Source organism: Haemaphysalis longicornis, unplaced genomic scaffold (genome assembly GCF_048455015.1).
Source record: "Haemaphysalis longicornis isolate Haplotype H1 unplaced genomic scaffold, Haemaphysalis longicornis Haplotype H1 scaffold_4, whole genome shotgun sequence".
Taxonomy (NCBI): Eukaryota; Metazoa; Arthropoda; class Arachnida; order Ixodida; family Ixodidae; genus Haemaphysalis; species Haemaphysalis longicornis.
In genome coordinates, this window is record NW_027526361.1 from 100,295,020 (window position 1) to 100,308,451 (window position 13,432).

Below are 13,432 nucleotides of genomic sequence, written 5' to 3' on the forward strand. Positions count from 1 at the left end.
CTAAAACCCAAATGAAGTCCATCCTTTTATGCCATGACATTGAATATATATAATAAAGTATGTTTACTTAAAACGCTTTACTGATTAATGTGAATTGTGTGATAAAACTGTTATGTGAACGCCTATGTTAAGTTTGTTGTGAAGTTCTACTCTGCAATTGTGCGAGTTTTTAAAAGTATATGAGTGACGTTTATATCTTTTTTAAGTGGAAGCCTATGTTTTCTAAGCTCTACTGTGTTGTGGTGTGAATTTTTATTGTCTGTGTTATTGAGTGAAATGCTGCGATATCATGTTTCATAATTGTTAATAAGTGCCCTATTTGTCCAATGTAGTTACGTGCAGAGGCCCTTGTCAGGCGGCAAAGCCTATACCCTTTGCTCCCGTCCCCGTAAAGACTCAGGACAAATATATTCTTTCATTCATTCAACGCCCTGCGTTGGCACGAAAATGCATAATTAGCGGATTTAACACACTTACAGATAATGCGGAAGTGAGATAATTGGTAGAATAAAAGTAAACTTGCGAGATGAGAAATGTACGTTGTACACCTTCACCAAAAAACGAAAATGAAAAATCCCAAAAAGAAGGACGCAGACACCAATAAAAAATTGTTAAATAAAGAATGAAATAATACAGAAAACGGACCAACCCTATAACACCCGCTATTTGCACATAAATACATTATTGGGGGAGTTAAGACATTCTATCATTACAGCAGACGAAACCGAGTTAATTGGTTGATCAACACTTAAAAAACGCGAGAAATGCAGACGATGCAGAAATGCTGGGCCGCTATACTAATTATTCGAATGGGTATAACACTTGTTATCTCTTGCTTGTCATAATTGGGTAGTCAAGCATGGAGTTGCACACAACTAGAAACTCGTGCCTGCATCAATACATGGGTTCCTCCTGGAGGCAGGTGGTTATGGGAAACAGCTGCGGCTGGCGCATTATTCAAACTATCCCGAAACAAATTGTACCACAATGGTGTGCTGAAAGGACTACTTACGCATCGGAAGTATTATGTGGTAGGTGTGAAGCAAAAGTCGGGAAACCGCGGGCCACATGCGGCTCGCGGTGCAGTCTTATGCAGCCCCCGGCCTGTCGTCAGAACCTACATCCCGCCCCCTGTCACTTGCTATACCAAGGCCGATACGCCATTTTTGACTTTGCCAATGGGTTAGACGGGAGACAAGAAACGGGAATTGATCGCTTCCAGTTTGCATTGTCCATCTTCACACTTAAGCACATCAGTGTCAATCATTGTCAAATAATACTGCCAATTTGATGATTTTCAGATGCAAAGCAACTCTTGCTCTCGGCTCCGTCGTCCGTCGTCCGTCCATCCACCGGCCCAGGAAGACACCGGCAACAATGCCGCTCCAGGAGCCCTTTAAGGGGAAGCGTGCTCGTCTAGTGCCGGCCCAGGAAGACACCGGCAAAACTGTCGCTCCAGCATCTCATGGTCGGGGCTATGTCCCTCCATTGTTGTGGCGCCGTCCACTACCCCACTGCGCATGCGCGGCTCATCTCGGGCCGGCCCAGGAAGACACCGGTAACACTGTCGCTCCAGGAGCCATTAAACGGTAAGACACCACCGGGCGTTCAGCAAGTCGAGCATGCGCTGTGGGGGTGTGGACGGCGCAACAACAAGGGAGGGACATAGCCCCGTTGAATCTGATAAAATTACACCATCTTCCCGTAGTGGAGCATTGAGTAGTATTGGAAACAGCCAGGGGCTCAACGCAATTTCCCATTTTGTAGTTCCGGTAAGTGAAAAGTGTGGTAGTTACCATGGAAACCAAACTGTAAATATAACGGTAGCTACGTACCTCAACCTAACCGAAACGACGAACTGAAAACTAATGGGCACTTGAATCGACCCCATGGCTGCTTTGCATACTACTCAGGGTTCCCCTACGGGAAGATGGTGTAATTTTTTTTCTTTGCCTTGTCGGGGTAAGTGTCGGGGTAAGGATTTGTCGGGGTAAGTGTTTGTCGGGAATCGTCGTATGACAGTATTGAATACAATAGATATTTTATTGCGTTGTGCTTTATGGTCATTCTATTTTTTTCGGTCTATTACCTTCATTCACCCAATTACCGTACGCTCTTGACCAACGGAACTTCAAGGGACGGAAAAAATTTGTTCCATTTAGCAGGAGCTCCGTTTACTGAGAAAGGTGTACGAAAGGTCAAATTTCAGTGCGTGCACACTCTTAAGGGCATTTAATGAAAGGGCATTTAATGATAGTTTTTTAGCAAGCAAGAAAGATACAAGAGGGTTAGGCACAACTTTCAGAAAGTTTATTTGGCAACAATTAGTCAGTGTGCCCTAAAAATGCATGAAAAGGGCCGAAATCCACCAAAGAGCTGTTTTCAAAGTCAAGAATGATGTCCTTTCTTTTCTAACATAAACCCATGGTATGCACGCTTCAGGCCTGACTATGCGAGTGCTTACAAGCCACCGAATTTAGAAGACGGCAACGCGGTAATGAAGCACGAATAGCACCACAATGACACGAACGAGGCGGCCCTGTAACCTAGGCGACTCCAATCAAGATCGAACATCTAGAGTAAGAACTGTAATGTGGATTTCGTCGCGCTAACACGTCTGACAACCAACGAGACCAGTCTTACGAGGCCAACAAAGCTAAAAAAAGAAAACAAAAACGAAACAGCCGCAACCGAAAAAGCTGATGCTGTTGGCCATGGGTCTGACAAGAAGTCCCGTTTTCGGTTCCGTTTACATGGTGAGGCGGAAACTTTAGTTCCGATTACAGAAAGTTTCTTTATATTGTATCTAAAAACAAAACCAACCATCTTACAGGCTACAGTTCCATTTAAGCAGCGATTCCGCTTAAGCGATTTTCGTTTATCCAGATTTTTTAACGTCTGAAGATGTGAACGTCCCAATTTTTTTTTTTCAGGTAGAGGTGGCGCCGATGTGATGCTTTTTGAAGATTTTTATTAGTGTACGGATTAGGTTTTTTTTTTGGGGGGGGGGGCTTCTTTAGTGTGAGGCGGTAGATTTACACAATTTTGATATTTTAGTGCATTTTATGTGCTTAAATCTTTGTTCTTTTATTTTGGATTTCTCGAAAAAAAATTTACCCAATTACACCTCTATACACCAAACTATAAAGATTTAATGCGATAAAATGCAAGTCACTTATATTTGCGCGGTAGCTGGCTGTTACATATTTTGTACTGTGGGGAAACGGCAAAGAATGCTCACGCATTGTAACCACACCTGGGATTGCACTTGTCTAGAACAAACCACCACACCTATGTAAGGTTTAAGGGTTGGGCGAGTTGGTGCATAATTACAAAGGAGGGGAACACCGCAACCCAGACGAAACACAAGAAGAAGGAAGTGACAACCACGGTTGAAGTGAAGTGACAATTAAGTTGTAAGTCAGCGCTGGTAGTTGTCACTTCCTTGTGGTTGTGTTGCGTCTGTGTTGCGCTGTTCCCCTTCTTTGCATCACACCTACGTTCTGTGAAGTGCTCTGGGGCACAAGTCCAACGACATCTACGAATTTCTAACATAACTTCAGGAGAGTCGGAAGGCTCATTGCAATGCATGTTTCAGCAGTGGGAAGATGCTGTGTTGGCTCAGCGTGTTTAACCTTGACCACTTGTTTGGAGGTAATGAGGATGCCATGTACAGTTTCAACACTCGCGTAGACTGTTGAGCCCGTCTATGTATACCTACACGGGACGAAACTTTCCCCTTGTAATGAAACTACACTTTCGACCTCTGTCACGCAATGGAGTCATCATTTGAGTCTTCTTTTTCCGGGAGTGCGTTGAGCGGTACGGAGGTGGGCGTCCAGGACTGGTTCTCCACTGCGGCGTAGTCGTCGTAGAACTGCGTCACGTGGCCGCTGTAGTGAACGATGGGGGCCTGCAAGAGGCAGCCCAGGACGAGAAGAGCGGCTGTGACTCCATGTACAGTGAAGCGGAACTTGGGCAGGTCGTAGAGCCAGCAGGCGCCGCGCTCCCCGCACTTGTCCTCCCACAGCAGACAGCTGGCGTCCGCCAGGGCGCCGTAGATAAGCGGGTACGGGATGAACGCTGCGGTAACGACAATGCGCATGGGATTGAGAAAGGAGTAGGGCAGCGATTACGTGCGGAAGAAAATAGAGTTTTCGCACTCTTTATGATCCGTCTGTTCCGTAGTTACCGTGTTGACGGGGACCCGACTGCGCCTGCGCGTGCGGGAAGGGCGAGGAGGACACCCCCATCGTAACGAAAGCGCGGCCGTGGCGAGGACCGGCCCGCGGAACTAATCCACCCTACTTCGACGAATGCTACAGAGCCGAGACGGGTTCCGGTCAACACGGTACGCCCGAACAACAGGGAGCATACAGAGTGCTAAAACGCTCTAATATCCCATGTAACGTACAAACGTGTGCTTGGGGATTCATAACTTTCGAACTGTAGCGCAGAAGACAATGGACAACGAACGAGTGGAGACGCATAGCGCTGTGTGTGTCTGCTCGTTCTCGGTGTCTTGTCTTCCGCGGTACAGTTGAAAGAGCTATCCTGTGTAGCTCATTAAAACTAAGACAAGTGCTAAGAGTTCTGCTTACAGGGACGCTGAAATCAAAATATAAATTGCTCTAGATCGACTTATTGGCTCACCGAGAACACGACTATATCCCTGTCACGAGTAGGTCCTTTCAAATAAGGTATATAGTGATGAAAACGTGAAGACAGCTATCGCCGCCATTGGCTATACCGCGCCACTTGCAGCGGAATTGCTTAAATTGTCTGATCTGCGGAATGTCTTTCCTGGGTGCGTCAGGATGGCGCTACTCGTTCATACTCGGGGCGGCGGTACCGCTTTTCCAGGAATCGTGCGAGCTACGCACGAACGGTTGGTTCGACGCCAACATTCGCGGGGTCAGAAAAAAACAATACGTTCTTCTTCAGCAAATCAGCAGTACTGATCACGGCTCCCATGAAAGAACATTTTGCTTAGTGGTCCGGAGTGCAAATGACGTGGGAGTTCGGGACAACACAACTGATTAGGATTAGGCTGAAACTGACCAAACCTCTCGGTACGTTGTAGCGTTGTATTCAGTTGCTTATATACCGCTATACATCACCGCTGCCTGGCTCGCTTTCGAATTATCGTGCCGGAAACAGCACTACAGTCGTGTTTGTGCCATGTTAGATCAGTGTTAGATTATTGAGTTCTCCCCAATTAAGGCATCTTTCGGCAGCGAATCGACGCTAAAATGGCTATGGGAATGTGAGACTTTCATTTGAAACCAAACATATGGCGTCTTCTTTGTAACTTTGAGGCTTTCCCAGCAGTAACTGACATAATTACGGCACCACAGAAAACTTTTCCAGTGTCGCTGAGGGACCTGAAGGGCCACTGGAGTGAATTATAAACATCGTCTGATTACCTTACTAGATACAGTTCTAGAATGCGTATGTCATGATGGGAGGTTTTTGGTCCACTTTAAACACACTGAAAATTAGAAAACGTGTTTGAATGTGCAGTTTATCTCGTAGCATCCACCCAGCGCGTTTGCGGACGTCGCCATGACATCACACTGGCAAATGTACAGGGCTAGATTAGGAGGTCGCCGGCATTTTCAACTTGATCAACCTTATTCTGAAGGAAGGAAACTTGATAGGGCTATGAAATGTCCAAAATAAAAATTTGAAAGCTGAGAGAGAGAGAGAACTCTTTATTATAAGAAAGCAGAGAGGTCTGCAGGCATGTATTCGCCTACATGCTACTCTGCGGGGATGGGGTGGAGGGCGTAAAGGGCCTATAGGAAGTAGGACGAAAGAGAGGGGGAAAAAGGAAGAGGTAAACAAGAAGGCCACATGGAGTGCTCCGTGGGTCACGTAAAAGTCCAGGTGCTCTCACAGGATGACGATGTAGAGTTCTACAGTGTCTCTGTGACGCTGATGTCGTGTAAATAACCAAACAGTGCATCTAACACTTTTCGCTGGGATGGTGGAGATGACTATGGTCCAAGAAGAGCTTTCAATGATAAAAGTCCGTTGTTGAGGTACTCGACCTTCTTGGCGAGGTGGGTCTTTTCATGGTTGTACGCCGGACACTCTAATAAAACGTGTTCAGCAGTTTCTTGCAAACCACAGTTATCACAATAAGGGTTTGTGGTTTGACCCAGGCGATGTCGGTAGGAGTTCGTAAGTGCTGCGTTGAGGCGAAGCCGATGGTAGAGCGTCTCAAGTCGACGTGGCATTCGCACTGGGAGCCTCATTCGCAGGTCAGAGTCTATATTATACAGAAAAGGGTGGTGAGTTTTGGGAAAGGATCAGAAGCAGTTTCGTTCCTCTAAGGCAAGCTGCTTTGCTAGCGCTGCAGCTTCGTGCTTTGTAAAGAAAATTTTCCTTACATTGCGCAATTGTAGCCCTCTGCGAGCCGCCTCATCTGCTTTCTCGTTGCCGAGAATGCCACAATGTGCGGGTATCCATTGCAAGGTCACACGATGACCAGCGACGTAGGCTATATGGTGCAGGCAGGTGATGTCGCGGGATACATGGTCGTGAAGGCTGAAGCAACTGGCACGCCGTAGGGTTTGCAGCGCTGTCTGAGAATCCGTGAATATAGCCCCTTCTGCTGATGGCTGACGAAGAATGTAGCGGACGGCTTGCTTAATTGCATGAAGCTCGGCCGACGTGGATGATGTTGCACGTCCAAGGAGGTAGGACAGCGCTTGGCCGGTAGACGAAACGTAGACGCCCGATGCACTACTGTGAGGTGCAGATGAACCGTCCGTAAAATTGTGGGCGATATGTGAATAACACCCACTGATGTGGGCGAGCACGAGTTGAAGGAGGCAGAATTGAGGGAATGTTTGCTTTGAGGTGACATCAGGTATGTTGAGTTTTATGCACACCGGTGACAGAGTCCAAGGGGGGAAATCCGAGGGCATGGTTGCTCGCGCTTGGGAAGGTACAGATATGTCAATAGAGTTTATCATCTCTGCAAAGCTGGAGCTTTCGGTCAGAAGATTGGTTCAGAAGATTGGTTGATGTGTGCGATCGATGCCGCAGGTATATTCGGAAGGTCTCCTGTAACCGAAGAACATCTAAGGGCACGCAGCCAGCCTCCGCAATGGTACCAGCGCAGGAAGAGCCCTTAGGAAGGCTAAGGCAGGTGGGCAGACGATTATTTTTGTCCCATCAAGCTGCTTTTTGCTTCTGGTCGACAGCCGCTGCAAAACACGCAGGATGTAACGCAGCAAGCCATCAACATAAGCCTTGGAGAGAAGCACCATCGATCGACAGTCACTGCCCCATTGACTTCCGGCAAGGTATCCAATGACTTGCGCCGCCGCGGAAATGCGAGTACGTAGTCTCCGAACCTCATGGGCCCAGGAGAGGCTTCGATCCATGGTTGTCCCGAGGTATCTTTGAGTGCGCACATAAGGCAGGCAACGGGCCCCAAGAATTAATGGGTACTGAGTCATCCGCTTGCGGGTGAATGCCATGACAACGCTCTTCTCAGGTGAGGGCGGAGTCCCTTCGGTGCAAGGTATTCAGAGATGTTTTTAGAGCTTTCTGGAGCCTCTGTTGTGTATTAAGACGTGACCTTGCTTCACTCCAAATGCAGATGTCGTCGGCGTAAATTGTGATCTTTACGCGAGGGGGACGCACACGGTTTAGGTAGATTAGCGTAATGTTAAATAACCGAGGACTGAAAACCGCTCCTTGAGGTACCCCCTTTTTTATACTGTAATATGATGTAGGACCTTCCGGTGTGCTCATAAAAAGCTCTCGTCCTTCCAATTAGCTGGAAATGTATGCATACAGCCTGCCACCAAGACCAAGAGCAGCAAGGGACTTTAGAATGGCTGTATGAAAGACCGAATCAAATGCCGACTTTATGTCTAAATAAACCACTGTTGGTGTATCTCCGTGGTGTAATCCTTCTTCTAGGGAAGCCACGATAGCAAGGATGTTGTCGATAGCAGACCGGTTTTCTCTGAACCCATTATTTTCCGGTGGATAAAGATTCCTGTTTTGCATGTACCAAGTCATTCTTTTAAAGATAATTTTTTCCATGATTTTGCCAATGCAGCTAAGTAGAGCTATGGGAAGGAAAGTGCCGTTCCGTGTTGGTTGCTTTCCAGGTTTTAGAATTGCTGTAATTTCGGCTCTTTTCCATTCTGCAGGCCCAGTACTTCGCAGCCGCGTCGAGTTATAATACTCCAGCAGGCGTAAGCGGGAGTGATGAGAGAGGTGGGAAATCGCCTCGTATGTTAAGCTGAGGGAGCACGAAAACACATTGCAAGGCAAGGTGTCGTCGTTGCGGCAGTTTGCACGGGTGGTGATTGACGCGTGGTGTTTACTGGCATTTTCGCCAGTACAGGTTAACTAAGTCTCGGGAGTTCAGCAAAATAAATTATGGATTCCATGGGTTAAACTCCGCGATGCTGCGAGTTCTTAGTATTGAGCTTGCTTTCATGCCTTTTTTTTTTCGACAGCGTTCAATGTGAAAACTTTTTTTTTGGCAGTCATAAAAACAGTTCAACGTGGAGGCCTAACCGAAGGAACGCCGCATTTCTTGGTTATGCACGTATATTTTGCCTCAAGCATGCCTGAGGTTTGCTTTAGTTTTAATAATGCGGGAATACTATCAAACCATGCACTAGTTTTAGTAATTCGGAACGGTCTTGCCTAGGTATACCTCGCGTTCAAGCGTCCTTTAAACTGTTTCTTTGTGTAGATGAGTAAATGGAGTAAAAGACATACATACATACATACATACATACATACACACATACATACATACATACATACATACATACATACATACATACATACATACATACATACATACATACATACATGCATACATACATACATACATACCTACATACATACATACATACATACATACATACATACATACATACATACATACATACATACATACATACATACATACATACATACAGACAGGCAGACAGACAGACAGACAGACAGACTAAAAGTTACTGTTTAGACAACCCAAGAAAGACTATTGCCTTTAAAATTCTGGAAATATAGAAACAATGCCAAGAAAGTAGACAGTTAATAACACCCCCACTGGACAACACAGTAATAGTGGCAAGATCTTGCAAATATGTACGGCGACATCTTAACTGTCGTTCAGCGGCATTTTCAGAAAAAAACACATTCCTCTACTACATGCATTGCTACAGCAGCGGTGGGCGACTCTCCCAATAAATCAATCAATCAGGCAACCTATACACTGCTACAATATCGGCACCAGAAAATTTCAAGCTGCATTGCAACCCCTTCCCTACTTCGTCAGTTATAAAATATGTAGTGCTAACCTCTCGCTGCAACATCAAGACTGCATATTTGATTTCCAAAATACCATCTCTTTCAAGGGCAACTTTTTTGTGGGCCTACCTGAAATGCTAACTCGTCAACGAAACCTTCATTGCTTACAGACTTCAGGTATTTAGATAGCAGTTGAGTGCGCGCTTGGCCCCGCTCCATGCATCTCAAACACTCTTAATATGACTATGGAGTGGCACTTATTGCTTTTTTACATTAGCTTTTGACTTTTAAATGCAGAGCATTTCAGTAACTCACGATGTCACCCGCGTTGACGTCCGTAGTCGTAGTCCGCACCCCTCCAACTACACTATATAAAAAAAAAACTATCCGGCGCCTGGTTCCGATCCAAGTAGGTTGTATAAAACTTCTGGAGTGGAGGCTGCTCTGGAAAACTGACGCCTACGGCCGCCATCTTGCCTTGGGCAAAAAAACTCGCTCCGTCGTAGCAGCCGCACCGCATCTGTCGCGCTCTGCCGGCTCCCTGGTGCACGTCTGGCGGTGTTGCACGCTCGCACTTGTGCATTTACGACTTAGTTTGTCGTGAATATTCTTTGCACGCTACAAAGGTGCAGAAATCAGCAATTTTGTGCTCGTGCGTCGCATTCGGCCGCGCTAATAGCGGGAAGAAGACACCGGGGGTCACCTCGGGCTTTGTTCGTTTTGTGTCTCACGAGTACCTCTACAGCGTTGTAAGTGCACACTTGACCACTATTTGTGCAGTGTGATGCTGATCCACCCTACTTGTTTCCGCACTTGTTTACGCAGATATGCAAATGTTTTCTCTCGTAGTTGCGGGGGTAAGTAGTCGTACCCTTTGCTCATACTATTAGACAATGATATTAGTGCGGAAGCAGAAATTGCGGCACACGTGTGTCCCACAATTTCTGCTTTCGCACTAATTTATATGCAGAGTGTTTGCTCAGATATATACGGGGTGATAAAAATTAGGTCGGCAGGTTTTTTTTTTTAGATCAGGCGCTTAGATTTAAGGGACGACCACCTCTACAGTGACGTTATGCGCCCTGGGGGACACAGAATAAGGTGTAAATATTGATGTCGGTGGCTTATTAACTAACATTTATTGATTAACGTTTTAGTGGCTGCAGTAAACAGGCATGTTTGTATTGAAAAGTTAGACGCAATCGTGTTTCTGAAAAGTTTCATTTGGCAGAATTCTTCTAGCGCATCCGAACTGCAAAGTTTAATTGAAGTTCGCATGATTACGCATGCAAGACAGTGAAGACCGGCGCAAGGGTCCTCCGTTTTGGTCTGTTTCGATAGCGGTTCCAAGTACGGCAGATTGCCCTAACGCCAGTCAAGACTGAAAGAGTGCCAGTTATCTCTTTTGCCTATGCCTCCGCCCCGTTGTCAAACTAAAAACCGTTCACTGCAGGCATGTGACAAAAGTGGGGGCTTTGTGTCGGTGCTCACTGTCTTGCATGGTAATCATGCAAACGGAAATTAAACTTCAAGTTCGATATCCCTGAGTACGGATGCGCTAGAAGATTTCTGCCAAATGACACTGTGTAGAAACACGATTACGCATAACTTTTCAATGCTTACTGCAGCCACTAAAATTATTAATCAATTTTAGTTAATTAAGCCACCGAATTCGATTGTTACCACCTTCTGTTTCTTCCTGGGCGCATAACATCACTGTAGAGGTGGTTTTCACGTACATCATTTAAGCGCGTAATTATAATAAAACCTCTGGACTTAAGTTTGATCACCCTGTATGGTAACAGACACAAACCAAGGCAGTGCCGTCTAATATTTGATTTGCGCTCAGCCCGCCTTACGCGAGTACTCGCACGGTTTTGATTGGAGTTTAATGGTAAAGGCGAGGTTAGCCGAGCCATTTTGCTTAGCTTTGTACAATTCATTGATGAAATACTGTCCCGAGTTCTCGGTCTCCATGGTTTTTTATCAACAGCAGGCGCTACTCGCGTGCAAACGTACGCGGTTAGCGAGGCTGTAAACGCTAATAGTAACCTCCCGCGCGCAGTTTTCTTATCAATAGCAGGTTGCTCGAGTGCGAATGTGCGCGGTTAACGAAGTTGAGAATGTGATTGAGTAACCTCCTGAAAAAGGGAAAAAGAAGAAATAGCGCCAGCGAGACGCGGAAATCAGATGGATATGTAAAATTCACGAAGTACATTACGCTTTTGTATCCATACGTGACATATGCGCGTTTGCCCTTGTCGCAGGTTTTCTTAACATGGAGCGCTTCGTTTTGCGTGAGAGCGTGCTGTAGGCTAAATAACTGGAAACCGAGAGACGACGACTGAATGTGTTTAATTCATTTTCCAGCAAAATTTCCGCAATTTGTCTCATGCTTCCTGTGAAGTGCATAAATGATAGGGACGGTGTACCCTGAATAAACAAACAGCTTTAACGAGCTTAAGGGTAATCCTTATACATTTTGTAAAACACAAGGAAAAGCTAGAAATTGCAGAGATAAACTGAAAAAAAAATTGTAAAGTGTGGGCCGAAGAGTAACTTAGCATGCTACTTAATTTAGCCTTGTGCATGTACAATCAGTGGGGATGTCGTACAAACCAAAAAAACATGCATGTGAAGAAACATATAAACACTTCAATATCATATTACTTGCAGCACTGCTTGCAAACAAGTCGTCTCAATACGCTGTTTTGAAAAAGCTTGCTTGGGTGTGAGAGTTGCGTGGTTAATATTATCGATTCCGGCACTGCTGCTAGAAGAAGCAAGCACCAACTAATCACGCTGGAACAGAGGGGTACCTAACTTTTCAGCACGAAATGCGGGAATTAGTAGCCGTTTTCAGGAGGCATCTCTTGCCATGGTGTGCAACATGTAATTTTAATGCTTAAAGTGCGACCTATAACCTCAGAGACACCGAATGAACGTTTATTGAAATAAATGGTTGATTGATTATGACGTATGCTAATGCGCCGAAGCAACGCAGGAAATGAAGCGCGTCGTAATGGAGGGCTCCGTATTAATTTTGACCACCTAGGTACCTTTAACGTGCCCAGAAACCTCTAACACACGGGCATTTTCGGTTTTCACCTCCATCAGCTTTTCACCTCCATCCCGGCCGCTGTGGCCGGGAATCGAACCCGCGTCCTTGTGCTCAGCAGCACAATGGCAGAACCACTGAGTCACTGCGGCGGGTTTTATTTAAATGAAAGCAAAAGCGGTGTTTTTAACTAGTACAGAACTAGACTTTTCACCACGGGTATCCGCCACCCAAAGAGATGCAAACGCTAATGCGCTGCTCGAATCACGTCAACAGTTTATGCGAAAGGCAAAATTAAGGCTGCCGTCGAATAACCTCATCGAACAATCCAACTCAGCTATTGGTATCTGCCATGTAAACCCAAAGAAGAGCGCAAGCCCTTCAGCGTCCCTGCCGGATCAGCGCCCTTTCTGCCCACGGCAATATGGCCGCCGACCAGTTTCCCCGGCTTCACCTCCCTGCGTGCCGGCTATGGGAGGCCTCCACTCCAGAAGTTTAATACAACCTCCTTGTTTCCATCCCTCGACCCTGCGGGCGGAACGCAATGTACATGGTGCTCTACCCACTGCGCCACAAAGCCGACACAGAATGGGAGGCTACGAACGCGCCTTATATCCTTGACTCATTCAAACTACGTCAAGAAGCTGCTGATAGAACGCATTCACTACCACCAACTCCCCAAACACTAAACGTTAACGCAATACACCCACCCCCTATGCGACGCATTTACTCGAGTCCCCCTCGCGGGGAGATGGGCCCAATTTTTTTGATTAGCTTATAGCTTATTGACAGCACTTATTTTTGTTGGTACTCACTTTACTCGTTTGACGTTACTTACGTATCTGCTGAATTTCAAGTCAGTATAGTGTCAATATCAACTCTAAATCATGGACTGAATAAAGAGCATAACCCGTAGGTTGGTCTATCGGAGCAGATTGCTATCTTCAGTAACACCAAATAACTCTCAAATTCCGGGAACAGGTTTTAGCCGCAACTACTATTTCCATGAACAGTAGGCACACTTGCTGTCCATCTGAAACATATTCATGTTTCAATGGTGCGTCTATTCTCAATCTGTTA

At 45.9% G+C, this 13,432-nt stretch overlaps 1 protein-coding gene across 1 annotated transcript in view; it reads right to left on the bottom strand.

Annotated features, from left to right (window-relative positions):
- Window positions 1-1,881: 1,881 nt before the first annotated feature.
- Window positions 1,882-13,432, bottom strand: part of LOC144179874 (solute carrier organic anion transporter family member 74D-like) — a 43,231-nt gene continuing 31,680 nt past the window's right edge. The window contains exon 7 of the mRNA XM_077708299.1: window positions 1,882-4,083. Within this exon, the coding sequence (XP_077564425.1) occupies window positions 3,770-4,083 (314 nt within the window). The 3' untranslated portion in view covers window positions 1,882-3,769. The remainder of the gene's footprint in view (window positions 4,084-13,432) is intronic.